This window comes from Zootermopsis nevadensis, unplaced genomic scaffold (assembly GCF_977971745.1).
Source record: "Zootermopsis nevadensis isolate Lab colony 2312 unplaced genomic scaffold, Znev_1.0 Znev_ptg000057l, whole genome shotgun sequence".
NCBI lineage: Eukaryota > Metazoa > Arthropoda > Insecta > Blattodea > Termopsidae > Zootermopsis > Zootermopsis nevadensis.
The window spans coordinates 576,861-603,667 of record NW_028259188.1 but is presented as its reverse complement, the minus strand read 5'-3'; the positions used below and the strand labels follow the sequence as shown (position 1 = coordinate 603,667).

Here is a 26,807-nt window from a genome sequence, read left to right as displayed (position 1 = left end):
AAATTTACCAGATTTTTGTGACAACTCAAAAGACAGCCATCTTCGTACTCGCTGCCGTGAGAACTTCAAATCCTGAGTGATTGTCATTGTTTGTGAGGGTCGGTATTATACTGCGGTTATGTATTAATTTAAATACAAAAAAAAATGTAAACATTCTTTCGCAGATGAGTTCAATTAGATCTTTCTCTCACAGGATAATGGTGGATAAAAATTAATAAATAATATACTGGGACGAACACAGTGGAATGACGCATTTTAGAAAACGTTAAATTATTAGAGAAAAGTAAAAGTTTGTTATGAATCTATTCGAAACTGTTCTTTCTTGCAATGCGTGTTATTAACCTATCAGATAGCTATGAAATAGATGTGTATTTGTTATGTTTATCTCAGTGGTACATCACGGTGGTCTAGCGGTTAGAACGCTGGCCTTGTAATCCTGGGGTCTCGGGTTCGATTCCCGGCGGTGCCCGAATTTATAACTTGTGTTGGGCAAGGCCGTGGTCTAGGCAACACGGAGTTTTCCTCCGTGGCATCCCATTCACACACAGAAGAAGGCAATGGCAAACCACTTCTGGATCATCTGCCAAGAACGTATATGAACAGGTCCCAGTCCGAGAAAAGGATGGAAGGATCCTGTTCATATGGACCTGTCGTCAGACAGAACACTGAATAAATATATAAAATCTCAGTGGTAGAACCAGCAGGTAACGTGGTCATTCCGGAGTGTTCGTTGAAGCTGTCACACGTGTTACGAGACACGTGGGGCGCAGACTACAGACGCCAGCTATTTCTAGGGAATGTAAGAAAAAAAACCCAGCAGAATGTGAGCTATTCGGTCCCCTCGCATTTCCGGCCCATGGAAACAGACAGGGTAATTACTGGATTATTTCAGGGCAGAAGTGACAGTTTCCATTGCCAAGATCGTGCATGTCTGCAGAAAGGAATTTCAACGCGGTACTCGGAATCGGTCACAAGCAGCTGATTGGTTACAGCTTGTGAACGAATGTGTAGCGCGTGCCTCACATGAAAGTCGACCAATCCATGACAACTACCACGATAATCCTCAGTGATTTCCTGTGGTCTTTGAAGAAAATGTGAGACTATAAACCTGAAAATAAAGAGAACGAATTCACAATTTGTAACTAGTTTATAAACTAGTGGCTTAAGTATTATTGCTGGCTCAGCTCCACGAGAAACAGCCTGTTCCTTACGACGATTTGTTTTTTATTGTTTTGTACAAACTTCTTCTCTTGTTTGAGCGTATATTAACCTCATTAAAACATAAACTTATTGTGGGATGGGGAGGGCGTGACACCATTTCCGACGTGTGTGACAAGACAGTTTGTAGTAAAAATTAGCTCCAACATAAATCTCCTGGTAATTCTGTTTTTTAGAACCGTGCGTCAGGTCATTATTTATAAATGACGTCGGGAGTGGGGTCTATTTATTTACGATACTTAATGCCTTTAGAGAATTTAACTTTTGTGTATTTCTGACAAAACGAAATTTACCTGACAGGATACTCACATTACATATCACGTTCTTAATACGCTCATAATACCAACTTTAAGTGAATGCAAATACTTATAATAATCATGAACATTGCTGAAAGTGGACTGTTACTCTTTTATATATATATATATATATATATAAAGTTTGGTGATCCGATTGTAGGGATATTAGGTTTCGTTTTTGAATAAAATGTCTCACGACACGGGCGACTCGAAATTGCAATATGGCAATATGGCGGCTAATGTTTTTTTTTTTAAGATTTATGGAGACTGATTCGTTACAACCATTCCTGTTGTTAAAAATTTAGAGGATAATCAGAATCTAAGAAGACTGCTGGTAATATTATATAAGTTTATTAAAACGAAATCAAGGACGCAGTGTCCTTGCAGTGCCTGCTAACAATCTAATCCAACCTAACCTAACTTAATTATAGCTGTCCTGTAAACCAACACTCATTTTATTGATGTGGATATGTCGTAAAAATAGCAGTCCTCTGTTAGACATTTTAAAAAAAAAGATTCCTCAAAATTTCATTTCATATTCTGTTATAAAGTGTTCTGAAACATTTAAAGCTACGAATGTCACTTCTGGGACGATTATGACCCAGCGATAAATTATTGCTAATTAAAATTACCATACCAGTCACTTATTAGCTGTATTAGTGTTCTGAAGGTTTTTTTGCGTGCACCTGGGAACACCTTGTTTGCATGTCGTAGTGTTCGCCCCCACCACACACACACTCAAAAGTTGTTTGATGTTATATAGTTTTACCAAAATAAATAACATACAACATATTTACTTTTTGATTTTGATGTTCGTCCGGGTAGGAATGTCTTCTGGACTTGTGTGTTGATAGCAATGTTTTAGAGGAACATACTGCCTTTGTCTTAAGGTTTGAATACAAGTCCATACTATATTGCTCTCCAGAGCTTCACATCTCATAATAATTTCTGATTGTCGGCTTCCTGCCATTGATTTTCTGTATTAATTTATTAACTAACTAACTAACTAACTAGATGGCTTACCGAACCCGAAGGTTCATCACCGAATTAACCAAAGCCCTCCACCGGACCCTGTCCTGGGCCAACAAAATCCAGTCTCCTTCAACTCCTATCTCCCATAGATCCCGCCTGACATTATCCTCCCATCTACGTCTAGGTCTCCCCAGAGGTCTCTTCCCCTCAGGCTTCCCAAATAGTGGACCCAACCAACCAGATGGCTTACGGAACCCGAAGGTTCATCACCGAATTGACCAAAGCCCTCCACCGGACCCTGTCCTGGGCCAACAAAATCCAGACTCCTTCAACTCCTATCTCCCATAGATCCCGCCAGAGATTATCCTCCCATCTACGTCTAGGTCTCCCCAGCGGTCTCTTCCCCTCAGGCCTCCCAACCAGTACCCGGAGCACACCTCTTGTCCCATCCATGCGCGCTACATGCCCAGCCCATCTCATTATTCTCGACTTAATCAGCCTGACAATATTGGGGGAGGAGTACAGATTTTTAAGCTAATCATTGTGCAGTTTTCTCCACGCCCCATCGTCTTCTCTCCTAGGCCCAAATATCCTCCTCAACACCCGATTCTCAAACACCTGCAATCTGTGTTCCTCCCTCTGAGTGAGAGACCATGTTTCACACCCATACAAAACAACAGGCAGTATTAATTTATTACTGAGAAAATTAATTTATGGACAGAGACAGAACTGACTGTATTTATCTGTTCTGCAGGGAATGGCTTCTGGAATTCCTGGAACGAGATGGTCTGGGTGTCTTGCTAGAGAGTTTGAACCGCCTGGGTGACCGACGAGTTCCCTCGGTGGCAGACGCACTCACCCAGATGCAATGCATGTCTTGTCTTAGGACCGTAATGAATTTCCGACCGGGTCTGCATTACATCGTGGATCGAAATGAGTACACGCGGAAGCTAGCTTCAGGTAAGTGAAGTTTCCTCCTAGTGACCATGTGCATTACCCCAATGAACGTTGAACTGAGCGTCACTAACCTACAAACACTCTCGTAACAATATTCCAGTTTTGTCTTCAAGTAACCCCACCGTGAAGCTTCAGGTGTACGAACTGCTTTGCGCCGTGAGTCTTGCATCGCCCCGAGGCCATGTTCTGGCTCTCGACGCTCTTCAGCATTTTAAGGTAAGGCCAAGAATTTCCAACCCCAGCACTGAAATATTTTTGACTTTTGAGCACTGTTTGTAAAAACTTTATACCTAACGAAAGTAAAAAGCTGTCACACTGTACGCCATGTAGGCACTTAGAGGGAGGGACTCATTCTTGACATGGGCAGGACGCTGGGGTTTCTGGAAAAAGAAAATTATAATAAACATTTTCAGAAGATAGTGTAATTGCGTCATATTGTGAATATTATAACAATTATTTATTTTAATCCGTCTGATCACAATATTTAAAATTTCTTATAATTAAGATAATAAAATATCATTGATGTTCCATATCGATTGATCGATTTACATTTTTTTTTTTTTTTTTTTTTTTTTTTTTACATTTTGGAAATGTAAATCGATCAATCGATATGGAACATCAATGATATTTTATTATCTTAATTATAAGAAATTTTAAATATTGTGATAAGACGGATTAAAATAAATAATTGTAAACATTTTCAGGCTGATTGATCCTGTGGCAGGGATTCAAACTGAATAGATCGTCAGTGAGATTCAGTACAATTAATTTGTCGATGTTGTTGTTGTGGGTTACGACCTCAAATATTTATTTATAAATAATTAAAAAAAAACAGTCATAGAACACTTTGTTATATGTACGCATATATTCTAATTTTATTCATGTAGACAGAATATTAATTACATGTGAGGGGAAGCTGGCCGTAGTGTTTGATATAAGATATCGGTTTCCGGTCAGCTAGAAGGCATAATCGACAGAAATATAATGCTACTCGTTAGCATGCTCGATCAGCATTTAGGAGTACGCTCTGTCCAGTGGACTGCAGGCAGAACTGGGCAGAGGGTGACTGAGACCTCGGACTAGGCTTGATTTGGGTACGTACACCGAATGCAAGTAACCCATTTTAAACATACTCTACAATTGTGTAGACTGCCGTATTACCTGCTATTGATAATCCAAATATCCAAAAGGTACGGCACGTACTTTAAAATGGGACTTGGTCCCCTGTAAAATTACTTTTTGTTGGAAGTAAGCTAAATGAATCGGAAAGTGGGAACATTTCTTCCAGAGATCAATGACTTGATCTACTTTAAACAGGAGGCAAAATGTATTATAGATCCTTTTAGAGCTGATTTTTTGACGTAAATACGTCTATATTTGATGGTCGGCGTCATTCGGCAAAAAAATGTGTTATGAAAAAGTGTAACTTCATTGTTATGTTACCTTGGAAACATCATCTGTTTACTCAGCATTGTTGTTACCTAGGAAACTGTATATTTGGAAGGTTTTAAATGCAAATGGAATACCCGCAGCTGAAAGGAGAGGTGATATCTGTGCTGCAGAGTGTATTTTTCAATGGTGAAAAAGTTTTAATTATAACGCTGTATATTTGTAACCAACACACCAATTGATGATTGTAAGAGATTTATTTTGAGTCATTTGAGAAATTATACAAAGATGTTATCAGTTATGGCCACAGAAGATCCTAATACAATGCCGATAATATTGACAGGAGATTTTAATATTGGTTTAATGAACGAGGAAAATCAAAGCTTTGTCACATTTATGGAGAAAACGTTTGGCTTAATGTTGATGTCAAATCCTAGATCAAAATCTTGTATAGATATGGTGTTTGAACGATATATTGATATTCTAAAATGTACAAATTTTATAACATATTTCAGCTACCACAGACCCATCTTAAGCGTAACTAATTCAAGTTAAATAAGCAAAGTCTTAATCAAACTTTACTCAATTGTAAAGCATGTATAAAGGAAATATTTAGAATAAAGCCAATATATAAACTTCCTTTCCGTATTTACGTATTTACGTCAAATTATCCGGAACCGTGGTTCCACTGACAACGTTTTATTACGTTTAATGCACACTAATCAATAAACACATGATCCAATTTAAATTTGACAGAATATTTTAAAGTTTTTGTTATCGTATAATGTGGCACATTTGACTGACAAATATAGTCAATAACTTTTATTTTGTGTTTGAATCTTAATGTCAGTTTGCATAGAAATGTTTTCGCAGTTTATCCGATCCATGCGTAGATGAGCATGCATAGTATAATGAAAATTAAGTGGTTCTGTTACAGCAGTTAAAATTCTGTTGTGTCTAGGTGTATCATGGCCTGCGGTATCGATTTGAAGTCCTGATATCAGAACTGAAGACTGCGGAGAGCGACGTTCTTCGTTCAACACTCCTTGCTTTTGTGAACTGTCTTGTGTTTGGTTGTGAAGATCTTCATCAAAGGGATCGAATCCGTAACGAGTTTCTCGGTATGTTGCTCCGCTGTCATAACCAAAATGTCGTGTAACTGTGAGTGAAAAATATTTTTCATGTTTTCTCTGACATTTATTTATTTGTAGTGTTCTGTCTGACGACAGGTCCATATGAACAGGATCCTTCCATCCTTTTCTCTTCTCGGACTGGGACCTGTTCATATACGTTCTTGGCAGATGATCCAGAAGTGGTTTGCCATTGCCTTCTTCTGTGTGTGAATGGAGTAATTGTTGGGATGCCACGGAGGAAATCTCCGTGTTGCCTAGACCACGGCCTTGCCCAACACAAGTTATAAGTTCGAACCCGAGACCCCAGGATTACAAGGCCAGCGTTCTAACCGCTAGACCACCTCATCTTATTATTATTTAGTGTTCTGTCTGAGGACAGGTCCATATGAACAGGATCCTTCCATCCTTTTCTCGGACTGGGACCTGTTCATATACGTTCTTGGCAGATGATCCAGAAGTGGTTTGCCATTGCCTTCTTCTGTGTGTGAATGGAGTAATTGTTGGGATGCCACGGAGGAAAACTCCGTGTTGCCTAGACCACGGCCTTGCCCAACACAAGTTATAAATTCGGGCACCGCCGGGAATCGAACCCGAGACCCCAGGATTACAAGGCCAGCGTTCTAACCGCTAGACCACCGTGGCTCCTAAATAAATATATCCCCGGATAAATGCGAGAGATTTGCAGTTCTGTAGTCGCCAGACATCTTTTTGTGCTGTCAGTGAGTGGTGAAAAGGGGTGGGGTGTTGCATGTGCGTTAAAATAGATTTAAAAGAACGACAGTTTCTGCCATACCTCCAAAATTTTTGGTGCAAATGGTACCAAGATTTAATATTAAGAATTAGTGGTAATGGACGGCCATGTGCACCAAGGAAGGATCATTAGTAATTAGAACTTTCCATCCACAAGAGTCGGTGTCTCTAAAATGGCTCCCACGCCAGATATTTACCTGACTGCCAAATCGAATGTGGCCTGGCCCGAGAACTACGGAGTAATTTTATTGGGGGGGGTGGGGGGGGGCTATTTGATATAATAATACCACTGATTTTTAAAAAGGTGTGTTCCTGAATAAATACATGTGACTTCATAATATTATTTTTAAATACTCTTTTCAGATTTTTGCTACAGTCTGCAGAGTTAAGTCAGCTTTAGGCTGATATTACTAGCTTAATTTCAACCACGAAATGAGATTGCCTGATCCATTCTTAAGTAATCATAATCGTAGATTCGTAATTGTAAAATGCCATTACCGACAGACTTTGTGAGAAAGTTGTTAGATTTTATTACTAAGTGTTGTAACTTGTGGTGGGACGCCATTAGCATAATTTCCGACAGCATTCCTTCTTCCAGTTGTGCATCTTCATTCTTGGGCTACTCACGCCTGAAACTTCTGCGCTCAAGTCTTCCTTATTTTCCATTTGACGAACCGCACAAATGTTGATTTTGCGTTACGTGAAATGTTGACTCCGTTATCCGTCCAGATATCGGCTGTATCTGATTCAGAGTTGTGTCTTTCTTTCAGGCCTTGGTTTAGGTGGCGTCTTGTCTGAATTACGGAACTCTGAAAGTGAGCTGGTGCAGATTCAGGTAGAAGTGTTTGATGAAAAGTTGCACCGCGATCAATCTGAGTTAGAGAAGGATCCCAGAAGCCTTTCACCACAACAACTTTTCGACATCATCTCCAATAAGGTGAGGGGTTCATCGTTCTTTAAAGGAGAAAATTATGAAATTAAGAGTTCCGTAATTTGGAAATTTTCACCGCATATTAGGTTCATAATATCAAGGAATGTGAGGTGGGCCGGGCATGTGGCATGCATCGGGACGATGATAAACTACAAAATTTTGGTTAGGAACCCTGCAGGGAAGGGATCGCTTGGTAGACGGGGCGATATTAACATTTGTCTTTAAGGAATATGTTATGGGGATGTGTATGAATTAATTAAAGTTTATAAAGAATGAGGATATGAATCTCTATGAAATGTTACTTACGTGCACGTGGCCAGACAGGCGGATACCATGAAAATATACGAACAGAAGCTGTCACAGAAGTAAACATAATACATCGTATCGTGTAATTTGATTTATTTCAGATTGCAGATTCTCCTCAGGCACTACACTTTCATTCCATGTTGCTGAATCTGTCTCAGTTAGATACATCTCAGCCGGCCACGTAAGTGTCACTCAGTTACAGTAATTTATCGCGTGTTTAGAAACATATATACCAAGTGGTCAGTGCATCAGTTGATGTCGTAAGCTAAGGTCATGTTGGACTGTGCTTTAAATATAGACAAAACATATATTTATAAAAAAAAAAATTAGTGTTTTGAAAAATGCTACTGAAATGTTATCCTGAATCTTTGTATAAGAATGTTTAGTTCTGTGTTGGCCTTGGGAGATTTTTTTACAAGACTTGAAGCTCTTGTGACCACTAGAAGGAATAAAATCTTTAAGGTCGTCAGCTTGGTCAGTTCATAGCAGAGGTCCAATGTTTCGAAGATGTCTGCTTTTGTCGTCAGAGAATCTTTGGTCTGGATTGACGTCTGCTCCAGATTGTCATGGCTCGTCACCTGAGAAGATTTTACCGCAGATTCCATTGCAGTTCTTGAGTGGTGCTACTGTTCCTACATGTTTATTTATATGTTACTTTATCAGAATTTCGTGATGAGAAATAAAAATTTCAAATTGTTTACAGTATATAGCAAATTTAGACTCTTAGATTTCTATGTGTCGGACTCTAATTTTCGTCCTGCGCCATAGCCGCGCGGTCTGAGGCATCATGCTTCTGACAGAATGCTCGCTGGTTCGAGTCTCGGGGGAGAAGAAATTTTCTCATGAGATTTTGACCGGTGTATGGTACCGGTGCCAACCCAGCATCGTGAGGAAATTGGGGAGCTACAATGAGTAGCGTAATCCGGTCGTGAAAACTAGCAATGGCTGGGGGTTCATCGTGCTGACCACACGTCACCCTGTATCTGGTTGGATGAACGTTCACCTCTGCTTAGGCATGTGAACGTGAGACCAGCAGTCAGCTAGTCGGCTTTGGCCATCAGAAGGCTGTTACGCCACGGATTTAATTTTAATTTAATTTAATTGACTGTAATTTTCTCAGAAATAGGAGTTAGAGTGACTTTGTAAGTAGTGGGATAAAATACTTTACCATGAATTTGTAAGATAAAGAAATTACATTTTTATAAAGTTAACCCAGGTAGAATGTCAGAATTTGCAAACCTAAATCAACCTTCAACGACTGTGGATGTTACTATGTCAGAATCAGTTCCCAGGAAAATGTGAGTTAAACATTTGAGATATTTTTATCTGGCATCTCATGCTCATGAATGTTGCTTATATGCTGCAGAGATCACATCTGGGAAGCGCTGGAAGAGATATCAGCTGAAGATAGTTCGGCAAATAAAGGCAGTATGCGAGGAGTGAGGAACTTCGTTGCTACAAAGACATTTCGCAGCGAGAGCACACAGACACCTGCCAGAGGCTGGGTCCGTGGACAACTTCTCAGACCAGCATCGGTAGAAATTGCGGTCCAGGTTGATGGGTCAGACAGTTTGTATCAGAATACAGATGCGAAAACTAAGGTCAATATCTGTCCTGTACAAGAAATTGAGTCATCTATTCCACGTCCTCCTGAAAAAGACCTCAGACCTTTGCAATCATCGTCACCAAATACTTCTGAAACATGTACATGGTCACCCCAGTCACCTGTTTCAGAAACTGCGCTATTGTCAGAGTCTCATTCGATTCCTGCATCGGACATTGCAGCTACAACCTCATTGTCGTTACAAACTGCAGAAACAATGTCCTCGCCTCCCCATCTCCCTGTATCAGGAGTACTCAGTCTGTCTCCTGCCCAGTCCCTTAGTCCTCAGTGTGACATATCTGATCTTTTATCATGTTCATCCTTACTTGAAAATCCTCATTCACCTGAAATCATACCTGATCTGCCACCACGCAATCTGTCTTTGACAGCATCTGATTCACCATCATCTCAGTCCACGGAAATATCTGTTCCTCCTCTACCCCCTTTGCCACCAGTAATGTCCAGTCCTCCTCATCCACCTCCTCTGCCACCAGAAATGTCTGGTCCACCCCCACCACCTCTGCCCATGGTAGTGTCTGGACCTCCTCCGCCCCCTTTGCCACCAGTAATGTCTGGACCTCCTCCACCACCTTTGCTGATGGTAATGTCTGGACCTCCTCCGCCTCCTTTGCCACCAGTAATGTCTGGACCTCCTCCACCACCTTTGCCATCGGCAATGTCTGGACCTCCTCCACCACCTTTGCCATCGGCAATGTCTGGACCTCCTCCACCACCTTTGCCATCGGCAATGTCTGGACCTCCTCCACCACCTTTGCCATCGGCAATGTCTGGACCTCCTCCACCACCTTTGCCATCGGCAATGTCTGGACCTCCTCCACCACCTTTGCCATCGGCAATGTCTGGACCTCCTCCACCACCTTTGCCATCGGCAATGTCTGGACCTCCTCCACCACCTTTGCCATCGGCAATGTCTGGACCTCCTCCTCCAACCCCTTTGCCATCAGTAATGTCTGGTCCACCCCCACCACCTCTGCCGATGGTAATGTCTGGTCCACCACCGTTCTTGCCATTCTCTGTTTCATCACAGTCCAGTGGCTACATGACAATGCCGAATATACGAAGCTCTCTGCCCTGTGACCTCACTGATTCTGATAGTTGGAGTCCAGACAACAAATTCAATACCTGGCATGGCTCTCGACGTAAGATGAAGACTATCAACTGGACAAAGATCCCCAAAACTTTAACAGGTACCGTTTCTGTGTGAATGCTGCATATCTTTCTATGAAAACTGTCCTTTTTCTCCTATGAACTGCAGATGCTTGGAATTAATTTTAGCTTTTATCATGAATGTCGAGTCCAATTTCTTTCAGGTGACTGCGTGTGGACGGGTGTGGAGACTCTGCCGAAACCCGAGCGCTTGGACTTGCAACAGCTAGAGGAACTGTTCTGCCAGAAATCTGGGGATAGCAGCAAGCGTCCCGTGTCAGCACCAGTGGCACGGCCCATCAGCGTGGAGCTGAACCTCCTTGACAGCAAACGCAGTCTTGCGGTGAACATCTGTCTGCGCCAGATCAAAGGTCGTGGTTCTGCTGTTGTGAAAGCAGTCCAGGATGCATCTAGTAGGGAGCTGGGCACAGAAAAGCTTCGGGGATTGCAGCGTCTACTACCAGATCGTCACGAGGTACAACTTTTACAGATTCTTATTGGTAGCATGTTGTAAGTCTGGAGCTGGGGCAGCTCGGTCGGTATAGGGACTGACTGCGGACTGGACGGCTGCCGGATTTCGATCCCCGACAGGGGCAGAGGATTTTTGGTATTTGGGTCCTTTCCTGGGGGTAAGCTCTGCTGGGGCATGATGGTGACCACTCACCCCCTTCTATTGCTAAGGTTAAGAATGAATAGGAGCTATACCTCCTCTCCCCCAAGCGCCTACATGGCGTACAGTGGGACTGCTTTACTTTTTATTTATTTTATATATTAATGTCTAATTGAGTCATTACGTAGTCTGTGTTTTAAATCTGTATATAAAGGATAAGTTCTTAATGGAAACTTCACACTTCTGCAGCTTGAACTTCTTTCTGCGCACGCCAATGAGGCTGAACGCTTTGGTGAGGCAGAAAAATACTTCTATGAGCTGTCAAAAGTTCCAGGCTATGGTCTCAGGGTCGAAGCTATGCTACAGGTGGGTAACATTGTACTTCCTCTTTTGCGGTGAGCAGTTGATTAGCGGAGTGCCCGTAAGTCAATTTCAAAGGGTACTGACGATGGCGTGTTACAACTGGGATTAATAAATTCTTTAAATTTATCCATCTTCTGGTTTTTAAAAAGAACACCTCATTTCAGAAGCTGGATCTACTTCTGTCCTCAGGTTAGAAAGGGGGAGAGGGGCATCTACTCATTTGGTTTCGATAGAGAGAGCTAACCTCAATCACCATTCTTTTTAAAAACCTGACGACGGATGAAGTCCAATAATTTATTAATCCCTAGAGTGGCTATAGTTTGGTGACTACTCCGTTCCATGTCCTCAGTTAATTAATGATTATATCATTCAATTCTACAGAGACTGAAGTCATCAAATAAACCAGGAATAAATAAATATTAAATTAATAAATTCCATGTTTCAAATTTTGTCCGTGCGATGAAGGTAATTCTGCTTCAGAAGATGACACTGCAATTTACTTGTTTCGTGATGCCTCCAGCATTAAGAATATATGAAGCTACATTTATTTATTTATTTATTTTATAATTTTTTTTTCTACAAATATTTCTGCAACGTGTTTAATGAAAATTTGCTTCCTTATTCTGGGCTGTATTGTAGTCATATTATATAACACAGCAGCTGATTTTATCAGACAAAAGTTGCTGTTAAAATTTCTGCTTCATGTTCAGGAGGTCCCAGGATCAGATCTTGGCCTGGAGACCGGCTATATCCTGACCGAGGCTTTTGCGTGGTTTCCCCTCATTCCCTTGAGGCAAATGTCTGGATGGTACCTTAATTAATCCACGACAGCTTCCTTCCATTTCACTGTTCATTATCATCCTCTCATCTGACACTGTGTAATCTGAGCTACGAAAAGCATCTCTGGTGATGGGGACAGAGATGGTTCCTGAAACGCCGGTTTCTTCTTTCAGACGTTTCACGCGTCCGATCGCCCGAGAAGATTTTTATTGAGTTACGTCGCCACGAAAACTTCAAATCATATATCATCAGATAAACTATAAATAAATAGAATTCAGACGAAAATTGCAAGTTTTACTTAAATGCATTAAAAGTCAGTGTCGCTCGCTCTCCTTACGTAACTGCCTGCCTATGTTGCTCAGTCGTCTCGCATGGTAACTCGTGAACTTTGTTAAAAGTTCTGATTTTTTATGTCTTATCGCAAGGATATGAAGTGTGTGTATGCTCAGATGTGATGTTTGCGAGGCTAAAGGGATGCTGTGTGCAATGTGTGAGAGCTAACACTATGACTGATGAACGTCTCTGTGGTCTCAGAGAGAAGAATTCCCCACTCGCCTGGAAGAACTGAGGCCTCAGCTGCGGGGACTAGTGAACATGTGCGATCAGCTCATAAAGGACACATCACTCAGGGAATTTTTGACTCTGGTTCTACAGATTGGAAACTGTCTAAATGCCGTAAGTATCTGTCCAAACAATAATCTCTGTGCAAAAGTCATTCTTGCATAACGAAATAGCTTTATAGCCCACTTCCTTCTGCGAGATAAATAAGACGCTCTTTTGAAGACGACCATCTTCTGGGATGCTGCGTTGTGTTGTCCGGTAGAGGTTTATTGATGTATGAGAAGTGTTTACTGCTTCCATCATCAAGGCCCCGCCCACATCTTACTTAAATGCGATATGTGGAAGAACAATTGGGCTGATGGTCGTGTCCGGTGGCAGGCTTTCATGTTGTCGGTGTTGGACCTGCGGGTTCTGTGCTACCAGGGAGTTTGTTAGTCGGTGGAAGAACAGTATCTGATAATATTTCCACCAGATTTATATAATACCAACTGAGGGGAAAGATGTGCTTAGAAAGATCCTGTTTCATGACACTCATTCAATGCAGATTTAATATTTGTATGTACGATATTGACCTGGGCGTATACAGAGGGTAATGGATTTAAATTTGCTATATTTGATCTTGATTAGTCATAAGGATAATTTACGCAGCTGTTGAACGTGTTTCAGGGAAGTTACGCAGGCAGCGCAGCTGGATTCAAGCTGAACACATTGCCGAAGCTACTAGACACGAGGGCCAACAAGCCCAGAATGACGTTTCTACACTTTGTAGTGCAGGTTGCAGAAAGAAACAACAGGGACGCATTGGTTTTTATAAAGGATCTATCAAACATCAATGATATTTGCAAGTATGTTTCTGCGTGCAATGTATTTTTTATGATTTCTAACATTTCGGTGAAGGATGCACCGACGCGTCGTCTGAAGAGTGTTGCAGTTTGTATTCACCTCCTGATAATCTTCATGTATTGAATACAAGAGCTTAATATAGGTTGGGCATGTTGCATACTTCAAGGAAAAATGCATATGAACTCCTAGAGTGAAGACATACATAAAAGTCCTTTTGACGTCTCGTCGTACATGTAACAGCATTGAAAATACATAACATCGCAGAAATTCAAGTGATAGCACAGATCGGATTCAACTGCATTATTGAATTTTTGCTTTAGATTCCAGTGAGTAAGTTTTATATTGGTATTTGAATTTGTGAGCTGTTAGGCATTTTGTTTTCTGCATTTATTACTGACGTAAATGTCCGATGTAGGTACGTAACTCGAAAGCAGCCAAAGTCTCCCTTTCCTGTCTGACATGCTTATGATCTTAATTACCACAGGATTTCTGTTGACGGTGTGGAAGATGAGGTGCAAAATCTTGTAACAGATATCACGACGCTCGACTCCCGTCTGAATGAAGACAGGCTTGGCATTTGCTCCTATTTTAAAGGTAAATTTACCTTCCAATAGCAAACATGCTTATTTTCAAACTCCTTATCACTGTTGATATGCAAGCTTAACCTTACTATGTCATAAGCTGCGTTGCACAGATTTGAGGTTGCTGCTAGTCTTTTCTGTAAAGATGAATTAATTAACATAATCATTTTTTATTTTATTGAGTTGAAGTCATTTTTACAGTGTGAAACTTTCATTGAAAATATAAATGGATTTTGGATACTCGCTGGTAGAGATTACAGAAGAATCGAAAGATTTGTTTTTCTCCTCCTCAAAGACTCCTGAGTGTCATATCAGTTATTTCCTTTTGGTGAACTAATTGGCTGAAATTTTTTACTGTAAAGTGAGTATTTGTAGGGGGTTGGCTGTAGTCGGCCATTGCTGAGCTCGGCCGTGCCCCTCACTGTTATTCACATGCCAGAATATAATTGAGACCACATTATTGTAGCGTGTCCCGATAGACATGCAAAGACAGTGAAGACTTCTGAAATATGAGATATACCTGGCTCTACATTAAGTGTAAATATAATTATGCTACGATGCCTGTTTATTTTTGGTACTGATTTGTAACCACATGTGATCTCACAGAGTTCATGGAGCAAGCACTGGTTGAAGTTGACCGTCTGCAGCAAGGTGTTCGGGAGGTAAAGGCCGCGGCAGCTCGTCTTGCTCGTCACTTTTGCGAGGATCCCGATAAATTTAAGCTGGAAGAGTGCTTCAGGCTGTTTTCTGACTTTTTCCGCAGGGCGGAAGAGGTACGCAAGGTAAGAAACCAAAATCATAGAGAGAGAAGATGTCTAGAATGATTTTGGGTCCCATCTGATCCGGACAGTTTCACTGTAGTTCCTTATCCTGGGATGTGATGCTTCTGTGCCGTGGGCAGGAAGGACACTGTAATGCGGGCATTTTATTGGTGATTTTCTGTGCAGGAAAATGTCCAGCGGCAGAAGCAAGAAGAACGTGCGGCACAACGGACGGTAAGAGCAAACGTGGGGGGCGGTAAGAAAAAGTCGAGTCTGAAGTCTGCCAACAGCGAAGTGTGTCTGGTTGACCGACTCATGGAGGAGATACGCAGCGGGACATTCAAGTTGCGACGCAGCGAAGGGTGACTGTTGCAGTCGGCAGTCTCGGCAGACAAGATCGCCGTCGGCTGTTGTAGTCCCTGAGAGGTTAGATGTCAAGAAGCAGAGATAAACCAGCTTTCTAGTCCTGTTTAAAATTGTATGAATAATTTAATTTCATGACTGCTAGATGATGCAAACCAAACGGCTGGGGTACTGTTCTACTTTGAAAATGAGGCAAAAACTGAATCAACATGTCTTAAACCAGAAACAGGTACCTTGCGTTACTGCAAAATATACAGTGACAAATACAAGCTTCGTTGGACATTAAAACGAGGAGTCTTATCCATTTGCGTGGTCATACCCTCGATTCCATAGTCGAAATGATTTTCCGAAGATGACGGCATAATAAATTTTTAATCGCATCTGTTGCACTTTTTTATGGGCATGTATTTGATCATTTTGTTGCCAGAATTAAACTTGTGTCCATTTTTGTTTTCTCTTTTTTGACTTAGTACAGTTCTGCTCATGGTTTAAATAGTCTGCATCAGACTTGGAAGCATGTGTTGTACATAATATTTATGTATAAAGTAAAAGTTAAAGTTGCCCTTGGTGTTAAACTAAGCGCTGCGCCATGCAGGTGTATGGAAAAGTGGAGGTTTAGCTCCATGAACAGAATCTCATTAGACGTTACACATTGTAAATAGCGTGTAGATATGAAGTGACCATCTAATCAACTCTGTTTTGTACGATAGATGTGCTAACTTCCTTACCAACTAACATGTTTGGAGATTTTATGCTTAATTTGGTGCACGATGTATGAAACTACAGTAAAGATAGAAATACACTTTGCATCTTCGGTCTGCATTAGAAATTTTGTACAAGTGCTCAATCAAGAAAGAAGAAAGATGTGATGAAGAGAGTGATCTTGTTGGGGGGTCGTGTTTTCTGGCACTGTTCCATGTACGTATCTGCTCTGGATGATAATGTCTGATTTTATGGTGATGATCTCGGAGATCTGTGAATGCATTCTTGAGATTCAGGATGGTTGTCTTCTGGTAGACGACACGGCACAACAACCCAGAAGACAGCCGTCTTCGGACTCACGCCGTAAAAACCTCAGATCATACGTTCTTGAGATTTATAGATTTTCATCTCAGTTTGAGTGTCAGTTGAGTTCTTTCAGCTCGTAGTCCCAGGAGCCAGCATCAGAGAGAGACAGTCGGTTTGGTTCGTCGCGGTGGAAATATTTGGAGTCCAAGACGCAACTCACAAATTTCTCTGTTGCTTTTGTTATGCAGGAGAAGAGAGTGAGGCGGAAGATTAAATCTGGATTCGTAGGTCATCTGAGTGACCACGAGAAATTGAAAGTTGGTCGTGGAAGTACCAACATCATTTTATTTAAAAAAATAATTTTATGTTCTTCTGTTCAGTGCTTAATTAAGTTAACTGGTATTATTACATAAAAATTTCCTTGAAACAGATTTAATTCAGTAATAATAACTAATCTCCTAAGTTGTGCCTGTGAATTCCTCTATATCACCGAACCTAACCTAACCTAACTTAATTATAGCATTCAGCCAGCTTTTGTCAAATTGTGGGTCCAAGATTGTGTACGTGTCAGATTACACAGTGATCATATATGTATATTTGTTTTAAATTTGGCCTCTGTTAGTAGTTGATCTGGCCCTTAATAATGTATGCCTGGTGAAGTATACTTTTTGGATGCTGTTAAAATTAGAAATTGTAGTTAATAATTTCTGATAACTCTTTAACAGTTCGGTCGGAGAAAGACTGCTGAGAAGGCAGATGTAAAACAACATTTTTGTCTGTAACAAACATAAGAAATTAAATATTTCTAAGTAGGGATGTGTTTATTGTCTCTTAAAAATCTTGTTGACTTAGGACCTTAGCACACCCCTCTTTCAGAAATCGTTTCTCAATGATTTACCTGAGATTCAACATGGGGATGAACTGAGTTTGTAGTTCAAATAAGTGCCTTAAAATATTTAACAGGACAGTATTAGCTATTTGTAAATTTTTTGTAGCAAGTAGTAAATAGTGTATATAATTAAGGCACAGTTTTTATCATAAATATTCATCAATCAAAAAAGCCGTAGGCTTGAAGGAAACTTGTCGGTCTGCTGAAAGATGGATTGGGATGCCCCAAACGATCCTTGTCCAACCCCAGTGCTGGTATCTTGCATTGATGATCATTGCCAGCTGTGTTTGTTTCACAAGTGAAAAATAAGGGACTTTGATAAATTGATGTGTAAACGTCTTGTTGTTATAATTTGAGGTTATGTATAGTTGTAATACATTTCTTATGGCCCATTCAAAGTTGTACAGTCCATCTGTCACACAAATTACATGTCCCAAGGATCACCATCTACCTTTATGAATAGTGCTTGCTTATTTCGGCTACAGGATACATGAATGTATTGAATACACAAAGGTTATATTTGATAATGTCGTCTTCAGTGAAATGAGAATTCAGTTCCCGACACTCGGTACAACTGTTCTGCCGTAACTTGGGGCAGATGGAACATGCGCTACCAGAACACGGCTTGTGTCTCTGATGAATGGTGACACATCAGTTACTACTTTGCAAGCCACCATTTTTTATGACTTGGTACCGTATTCAAAGTCATAGTTTCGCTCTAGATTGTTGAAGTGTTCCCCGTAAAACTCATGAAATTACTTTTAAAACATAAAGTTGGTCAGAGATGTAATATGTGTGTGATTTCTATGTTTTCGCAGTATGCATAGTTTTAAACTGCGAATGTTTTAAATATTTTTATAAACAGTTGTATTATTTTAATAAATGAAGATGTTTATAACAGTATGTGAACTTAATTTTAGAAGCTGTTCTGTGAAACAATAAGTTCATGCCAAAATAAAATAAATTCTGCACAAAACCAATGATACCAATATCACATTTATCTTTCTCAATATAGAAACTTGTCATATCTGCTTACAAACTGTCAACATTTATTTATACACTGAAAATGAATGTCATTATACAATTTTACTGAAAGGAAAATGTTTTTTGTTTTTTTTTCAGATCTTTGTATTTGTCAAATACTAGAGAAAAAATGGGAATGCATTGGGGCCGTACATAAATTATTTACAGATTTCAGAAAAGTCTATGAGACTCTGAAGAGAAAAGTGTTTCACAATATTCTCAGTGAATTTGGTAAATCATAGAAGCTAGTGGGTCTAATAAAAATGTGCCTAAATGAAACCCGTAGCAAAATTCGAGTAGGTAAATATGTATCTGAGTCATTCTTCATCAAGAATGGTCTGAAACAAGGAGATGCTTTGTCTCCCTGGCTCATTAACTTTGCGCTAGAATACGCCATCAGGAAAGTCCAAGATAGGCAGGAGGGTTTGCAATTGAATGGGACACATCAGCTATTGGCATATGCTGATGATGTTAATTTATTGGGGGACGATATAAATACAATAAAGAGGAACGCAGAAGTTTTACTAGAGGCTGGTAGACAGGTGGGGCTAGAAGGAAATTCAGAAAAAACTAAGTACATGTTAGTATCTCGTCAGCAGAAGACAGGCGGGCAAAATTATCTTAGGGTGGCTAATAAGTCCTTTGAAAGGGTTACAAAGTTCAAATATCTGGGAACAACAACAACAAATCAAAATGATACTCGTGAGGAAGTTAGGAGGAGATTAAATTCTGGAAATGCTTGCTACTTCTCAGTTCAAAATATTTTTGTCTTCCCGTCTGATTTCTAAGAACCTGAAGATTAAAATACAAAACAATAATTCTGCCTTTTGTTTTGTATGGGTGTGAAGCATGGTCTCTAACTGTGAGGGAGGAACACAGATTGCAGGTGCTTGAGAATTGGGTGTTGAGGATATTTGGGCCTAGGAGAGAAGATGATGGGACATGGAGAAAACTGCATAATGATGAGCTTAAAAATCTGTACTCCTCCCCCAATATTTTCAGGGTGATTAAGTCGAGAAGAATTAGATGGGCGGGGCATGTAGCGCGCATGGATAGGATGAGAGGTGTGCACCAGGTATCGGTCAGGAAGCCTGAAGGGAAGAGACGTCTGGGGAGAACTAGACGTAGATAGGAGGTAATCTCAGGCAGGATCTTTGGGAGATAGGAGTTGAAGGCAATTGGATTTTATTGGACCACAACGGGATCCGGCAGAGGGCTTTGGTTAATTCGGTAATAAACCTTTGGGTTCCCTAAGCCTTCTAGTTGGTTAACTTACAAATGCTATCAAGAGCGCAAGAATTCTATATTTTCTTAATCTGTCGGCTGTATGAAGTGGTTCATGTAATACTCAACCTTTTCATACTATAAGGTGTTTTTAATACAAATTCGTGTTTTAAAGTTCTTCATAATACAAATGAAATGTTAAAAGAATTTGCTTGATATGCGCCGGAATTGATAAGGGTACATTTCTTGTTCGAATGAAGGACATTTTGTCGTAATGTGGGACATTTCCAGTCATTAATTGGCTACCCTGGTAAATGTGTTTCTGAAGTGGAAGTAGGTGAACGGAAGGGAATGTGACTTCGATTTAATCGTCTGTATAAATTAAAGTGGTGGGAGTAGCAGAAGGAGGAAGTTTAATATTTTGCTGATTTAATTACTTTGTTTGGAGCAGTATAATGGCTGATGACGAATTTGATGGTGACGAGTATGTAAAATACAGTTATTAGTTGTGTGATTCGGTATTGGAATATGACATGGTTTGTTGCAATGTTGGTTATGAAATTGCGTGCCCAGAGTTAGATCTTTTAGTTTTGAAGCGCAGATCTCCGAGTAATTCATATTGTGGAGCATAACCTAGAAATGTAATTGTTTTTCGCAGGTTGCGAACTGTATGATACATATGCACTTCCATATTTTGTTAGAAGGGCTTGGTTAATAAATTTGGTTTCGTCTTATTTCAAGTTTTTGACAGGTTTCATAACCATAATTCGCATTTTTAAATGCTAACCTTATGTTGAGCCTAGTAAACATAAATGAAACATGAATATTTTGACATGTGCAGTAAGGATATTTGCAACCCTGTACTAAAAGTGATTTTTGAAAATATGCAAGAACCGTTACTGATGAAGCCAAATGGCATCATCAAAGTAAATAATGAACTGGATCAGCAGAATAAATACTGTTTGGAACATTTTGGAGCATTTCCATTAAATTCATTTAATGCCTAAACCCAGTCTCAACAACTGCTAAGGAAATGAATAACATTATTCAGTCTGTTGAGAGGCAAAGCTCATCTGGGCATGATGAAACATGTAGCAATATAATAAAGAAGTTACACTGTCTTTGGTGTCTTAATGTTGAACCTGAATGTCACATTCATTAATACCTGCTTGCCAAATTATAGGCCTGTTTATATTTTAATTAGGTTCTCTAAAATATTTTAGGATTTTCTGAGCAAGGAAGTAATGCATTTTGGTTAGTGAACAGTTTGATTTGTTGAAAGACATCTGCACTGAAAGAGTTGTGTACAAACACAAGATGTCACAAATGTTAACAGATGTTTTATATCTGTGGTCTTACTGAAGTTTTGACTGCATAAAATAATCATAGTATATTAATGACTTAAACCAGATTATGCAGTAGCTGGAAATGATAGCATAGGAAAACATTGTATGTTATAAACAGAAGGTGGAGAGTTTTTGCAAAGATCTCCAAATGTTAATGAAATCTTTATGTTAAAAAGGACAAAGTCGAACATGAAGTTTCTTGGGGTCTGACATTAGGACCACTTTCTTTCTGTTGTGTATTAATAATGTACCATCAAAGTTCCTTTGACATGCTGGCAATATTGCGCTGATTGCATTACATTACTCATTTTTTTTTCTTTATTTATTTCTACTTCAAGTGTGTAAGTGCTAGTATTTGCGTTGTGTTTTAGTGGTGGAGATGATTTTGATGATGTCGTGGACGAGGATGAAAACATTGATGAAATCGATCAGCAAGAGGTAAGAACATTTTAAAATGTGTCAGCTTATTAACAAAAATAAGTTATTTTGTGACCCTTTCTCCGTATGGACGCCGGCATCAACAGCTAACTGCGATGAAAGAATCCAGATGTCGATCAGCCCTCCATTTTATGTGATCCTGATCCAACTTAACCCATTTCATATTTTGTTGACATATCTCCCGATGAGTTCGCCACGGTGGTCTAGCGGTCAGAACACTAGCCTTGTAAGCCTGGGGTCCCGGGTTCAATTCCCGGTGGTGCTCAAATTTATAACTTGCGTTGGGCAAGGCCGTGGTCTAAGCATCACGGAGTTTTCCTCCGGGGGCATCCCAACAATTACTCCACTCACACACAGAAGAAGGCAATGGCAAACCACTTCTGATTATCTCTGCCAAGAATGTATATATGTATGAGCAGGTCCCTGACAACCTGAAGAGGTTGGAAGGATCCTGTTCATATTATATGGACCTGTCGTCAGACAGAACACTACAAATAAAAAAATCTCCCGATGATACATTTTAATATTATAATCCGACCCTTCTTGGTCTGCCAGGTGGCTGCTTTCCAAGAGATTCCCTGCATTAATTGATTTCGCATCATAACAGAACAGTTTCTGTTATTTGTTATTCTTATTTTATTTCATATGCGAATAAAGGTGAGTTAAAATCAACGTTCATAAGTATAATAAATTGTTCTCGGGTTACCAGCCTCATTACCCTGAGGTCGAGGTCGAAGATGGTTCACGAGACGTTGGTTTTGTCGCCGTTGAACCGCCGGACATGGCTGGTAGACCAAGAAAAATTTGTTATACCTTCCTGCCGTGAAAGCTCCCGATCACACAGATATTCATAAGATTGACAAAATTGTTATTTACGGTTTACTTTCAACTTAAGTCAAGAAGTGTATTCTCTTACACCTTTAACGTTAGTATTTCATATGGAAGTTACAGGTGAAAGAAGGTAATTTTAGAATGATTGTTTTGTGTTCTCATATGTAATTGAATGTTAATGGGGTGGGCGCTTAACCGATCGTAGTTCCACGACAATTTTATGATGTTTTGTGCGTCGTCGTACTCTTTTATGTCTTGGTAACCCGGCATACATAGCAGGATCTTGTAATGAACATTTGGATTTGTAAGTCGCTTTCTCGTGTGACGAAATCAGAAGAAATGTCTTCCTTGCTACTGTAAGCTTCCCAAAGTGGTGCACCATAACTACTGGCTCCCTACTGTTAGGACAGAGTTACTAAAATCTGTAAGATTTGAGGTTTTCATTGCGGTCAGTCTGAAGATGACAGTCTTCTGGGTTTTTGCGCCATGTAGTCTGGTAGAAGTTTACCGACGTTTCAGAGGTCATACTGCCTCCGTCATCAGGACGATGAGTATTCCAATTGCGTGGGTGGGGCTAGGTTTATAGGAGCCGGAAACGTTAGTAAACATCGACCAGACTACACAGCGCTACAACCCAGAAGACAGCCATCTTCTTACTGAAATCTCTTTATCCAATACAGATTGTTCAGTTTTGAAGTCATCTTACAGTTACTTCTGCTCGTGAATTTATCTACATATATCACGTAATTTGTTTAAATCAAGAGCACTTTCAGAAAACTGCTCATATCTGTTCAAATTTATATATTGAATAATCTGTTTAAGTGCTTGAAGTGTCTTCATTGCTTGAATTAGTTGTTTACTTAGAATATATTTGCCATCCCCTTCACTGTGATTCTAGTAATGTTCTTCGCTGTTTCAAACTTCCGTTGTTATTAGTAGCTACGTAGTTTTTGTATCTCTGTACCTGATAATACAAGCAAATGCTAATACGCAAATGTCAGTGGGAATGTAAATACATTGTTCAGTCCTCATGTTTACATTTAAAAATTACCGACCTGTGATAACAAAAGCGTAGTACCAAAATGACATGGAGGTAACGTGAATAAAATTCATTACTTTGTACTCAAATTTTCCTCCTCCTCCTCCTAAGACACCGTACTTTATGTGGGTCATCTGACGACCAGTTCTCTCCACGTGTCTCTGTTTTCTCGTAACTCTGCCACCTCCTCAATGTCTTCTCTTGGTCTCCATCTTGGACGTTTTCCTTTTAGTTTCATATTCAAAACTGCCTTTGGGATTCTCTCCTGGTTTATTCTTAAAATATGCCTGTACCATCGTATTATTTGTTATCATCTTACCTTTCAAGGTGTTTAAGTTCTCTTTGTTTTTAAATTTCTTAATCTGTCTCTTTTTCCTTTCCCTTCTATGTTTTTGTTAAATGTCTTATCTCAGAAGCTGGCAGAGTTTGTTTCAAATGGGTAAATCATCCTCCTCTTACACATTTCTTACACCCAGATCACGCCCCTTACTAACTGAAGACATTTTCATGCATTCTTTATTATTTGTGCAATTTCTTCTTCTGTAAGTGCAACTTGTGTTTCCGTTCTGTCTCCTAAATACCTGAAGTGACAGTAAGTGTTCTGCTGTGTGGCAGGATGAAGGAGAAAATATCGACATCCTGGCAGCCGGGGACGCCCGAGGTGGGGTTCAGAAGTCAAAGAGGATCACCACTCGATACATGACCAAGTACGAGAGAGCCCGCGTGCTTGGAACAAGAGCCCTGCAAATTGCGATGTGTGCGCCAGTGATGGTTGAATTGGAGGGAGAGACGGACCCCCTTCAGATCGCCATGAAGGAGTTGAAGCAGCGTAAAATTCCCATAATAATTAGGCGTTACTTACCGGACAACAGTTACGAGGACTGGGGGATAGACGAGTTGATAATTATAGACCACTGACATCTCCTTTGTGGTTTTTCATGTCACGCATTTGGGACATTTTCTGTCCTGCGAGCTGTTTCTTTTTTATTTTACTTATGTAATATTGACATTTGTGTAATATCAATATTAAATGTTTGACTCGTCATGTGTGTTCTGACTTCTTGGTTACTGAACCAATATTTAGACTTCTTGATGATAAAAGTCAGATATTCTTTTATCAATAATATCTCTTCATGAAATAAGACGGGGCAGAAATACGGATGTGTGGTTCCGTATGCTGTCGATTTCATGGTTAGAGCGCCAGGATGCTTTGTAGTCCGAGCCGTTGACAGCATAGTTAATTGAACCGTAAATCCATTAATAGTCCCAGAAAAAAATGATTTTTTTTTCACGCCTTACTACTTACATAGACTTACAGAAGCCAAGTCTAGACTGGTAGGAGTGCAAAACTTGGTGACCTTGGAAACTGGAAATCTCACAAAATGGCAGCATTACATGAAATGTAAGGTTCTCATGGCAGTGAAAATGTTGATGTTGGTGTTCTGGATTTGTTTTGTAAGGCTGTGTCGACTTGTAGGTAGATGCCAACATTTTGGAGGAACATCCTGCCTCCATCTTCGGGTTGTTACAGTTACTTCTCAATGCAGTCTCTTTATAAACAGAATGATCTTTTAGAGTGGTGTGTGGAGTGACTAATCACCCTGATGATGGAGACAGTGAGAACCTCCGAAACGTTGGTAAGTACCATGATCCCAGAAGACAGCTGCTTCCATACTCGTCGCCATGAGAACCTGATATCTCACTGAAGGAGCGAAGTTCGCAAGCATCGTTGATGGATAAAGTGATGACAGCGCCATGGCTGGACGACAAGGGTACGTACACCAGCGGAGTCTGTGGAATCTACCCAACCTCCACTCTACTGGGATTGTTTTCCTGGGGACAAGGCGGCCGGAGCTTGAAAATCCATCTCATGGCGAAGTTATAATTTCATGGAGCATTACCTTGGCTTGGACGAAGGCCTTTGCATTTGGATTCCTATTCCCCCCCAGCGAATTTCTAGTCGCGACAAATCCTTCCTGTCAGAATGACCTTGTGCACTGGTGGGGGTCGTCGTGCTGACCAAACAGGTAGCAAGCGACTGGTCCGCCATCCTTGCCTCGTACGTGGGGTTGGGGGGGGGGGGGTTGTCACCGACTTCGACGCCTCTTCCTAGGAGACATGCCAACAGATGTGTCGCTCTGTATTTTCCTCCACGTGGCAGAAAACGCGTGTTTGTTAATGCCATTTGGGAACTATAGACCGGTCAGTTTAACCTCGGTGGTTTGCAAGCAAATGGAGCACGTTATAGCAGGGTATCTAAGGCAAGTCTGGGAAAGGAGTGAGTGGTTATATGAGGGTCAACATGGGTTTAGACCAGGGTACTCATGCGAAAGTCAAGTAGTCACGGTTTGTCAAGATGTTGCTGATTCATTGGACGAGGGAATCAGGACTGATGCGGTTATAATAGATTTCTCAAAGGCATTCGATTTAGTCCCACACGATAGGCTGATTACAAAAATTGCTGCAACCGGTGTGGACTTGAGGGTAGTGTTATGGGTAAAGGAATTTCTCTTAGGACGTTCGCAAAGAGTAAGAGTGGAAGGACAGCTATCTCATGAAGTCAGGGTAACGTCAGGAGTGCCGCAAGGGAGCGTATTAGGTCCCTTGCTATTCCTAGCTTATGTTAATGATATTTGGAAAAACATTGATTCAAATATACGGCTTTTCGCTGATGATTGTATAGTATACAGGAAAATAATGGATAGTAGTGACATTGATAAGTTACAGACAGATATGAATAGATTATGGGAATGGGCGGTAGAAAATGAAATGAAGATAAATCCAGGTAAAAGTAAAGCAGTCAGCTTCAATAGAGCTAGGGTGAAGGATAAGCTGAGTTACTTTTTTGGGGATCAATTAATTCCAGAGGCAAATAGCTTTAAGTACTTAGGAATACTTATTCGCAGTGATCTGAGCTGGGCAGATCATGTGAATTATACACTAATTAAAGCATGGAAGGCTCTCCATTTCGTAATGCGTATACTAAAAAAGGGAAATAACAATACGAAACGTTTAGCTTATACGTCGCTAGTGAGACCGATACTTGAATATGGAGCTGTGTGTTGGGACCCTTACAGGGAAGGACAGGTAAGAGCACTAAATCGGGTGCAGAAGAGAGCGGCTAAATTTGCTAATTTCACGAACGAATCTGGTTGGGAAACATTGGCACAGCGTAGATTGATAGCCCGAATGTGCGCCCTTTTCAAAGCATACACGGGGGGCCGGGCTTGGAAAATGATAGAGGATAGATTATTAAAGCCATGCTACCTGGGCAGGGACGATCATACTCGGAAAATTAGGACTAGGAAACAAAGAACGGATGTAGGCAAATATTCCTTTGTAAATAGGACCATAAGAAGCTGGAACCAATTACCTCCAGGCGTGCTAGAGTCTTTCCCCTGTAAATTAGGCACCTTTAGAAAGAG

The 26,807-nt window shown here is 40.4% G+C and overlaps 2 protein-coding genes across 6 annotated transcripts in view; both read left to right on the top strand.

The window, feature by feature from the left end:
• LOC110834903 (inverted formin-2-like) overlaps positions 1 to 18,461 on the top strand; it is a 47,135-nt gene extending 28,674 nt beyond the window's left edge. For 4 of the 5 annotated variants that reach the window (XM_087361401.1, XM_087361400.1, XM_087361403.1 and 1 more), the window contains 13 exons: positions 3,241 to 3,446; positions 3,544 to 3,659; positions 5,794 to 5,953; positions 7,486 to 7,652; positions 8,054 to 8,133; positions 9,319 to 10,763; positions 10,887 to 11,197; positions 11,582 to 11,698; positions 13,010 to 13,150; positions 13,703 to 13,881; positions 14,364 to 14,473; positions 15,067 to 15,242; positions 15,408 to 18,461. In XM_087361401.1, coding sequence (XP_087217527.1) covers positions 3,241 to 3,446; positions 3,544 to 3,659; positions 5,794 to 5,953; positions 7,486 to 7,652; positions 8,054 to 8,133; positions 9,319 to 10,763; positions 10,887 to 11,197; positions 11,582 to 11,698; positions 13,010 to 13,150; positions 13,703 to 13,881; positions 14,364 to 14,473; positions 15,067 to 15,242; positions 15,408 to 15,587 — 3,388 coding nt within the window. In that variant the 3' untranslated portion in view covers positions 15,588 to 18,461. Of the gene's footprint in view, positions 1 to 3,240; positions 3,447 to 3,543; positions 3,660 to 4,863; positions 5,080 to 5,793; positions 5,954 to 7,485; positions 7,653 to 8,053; positions 8,134 to 9,318; positions 10,764 to 10,886; positions 11,198 to 11,581; positions 11,699 to 13,009; positions 13,151 to 13,702; positions 13,882 to 14,363; positions 14,474 to 15,066; positions 15,243 to 15,407 lie in introns of those variants that run through there. The other variant, XM_087361404.1, reaches the window with a different exon arrangement.
• Positions 18,462 to 20,036: 1,575 nt separating this feature from the next.
• Polr2F (RNA polymerase II subunit RpII18) lies at positions 20,037 to 24,427 on the top strand. The gene is made up of 3 exons (XM_022074580.2): positions 20,037 to 20,212; positions 21,446 to 21,512; positions 23,998 to 24,427. The coding sequence occupies exons 1-3, from the start codon at positions 20,184 to 20,186 to the stop codon at positions 24,298 to 24,300; spliced, it is 399 nt and encodes a 132-aa protein (XP_021930272.1). The 5' UTR covers positions 20,037 to 20,183; the 3' UTR covers positions 24,301 to 24,427.
• Positions 24,428 to 26,807: the final 2,380 nt, after the last annotated feature.

Coding starts and splice junctions, on each gene's coding strand:
- Polr2F (XM_022074580.2), top strand. CDS start 20,184: ATGGCTGATGACGAATTTGATGGTGACGA. Junction 20,213..21,445: donor GACGAATTTGATGGTGACGA/GTATGTAAAATA, acceptor GTTGTGTTTTAG/TGGTGGAGATGATTTTGATG. Junction 21,513..23,997: donor ATGAAATCGATCAGCAAGAG/GTAAGAACATTT, acceptor GCTGTGTGGCAG/GATGAAGGAGAAAATATCGA.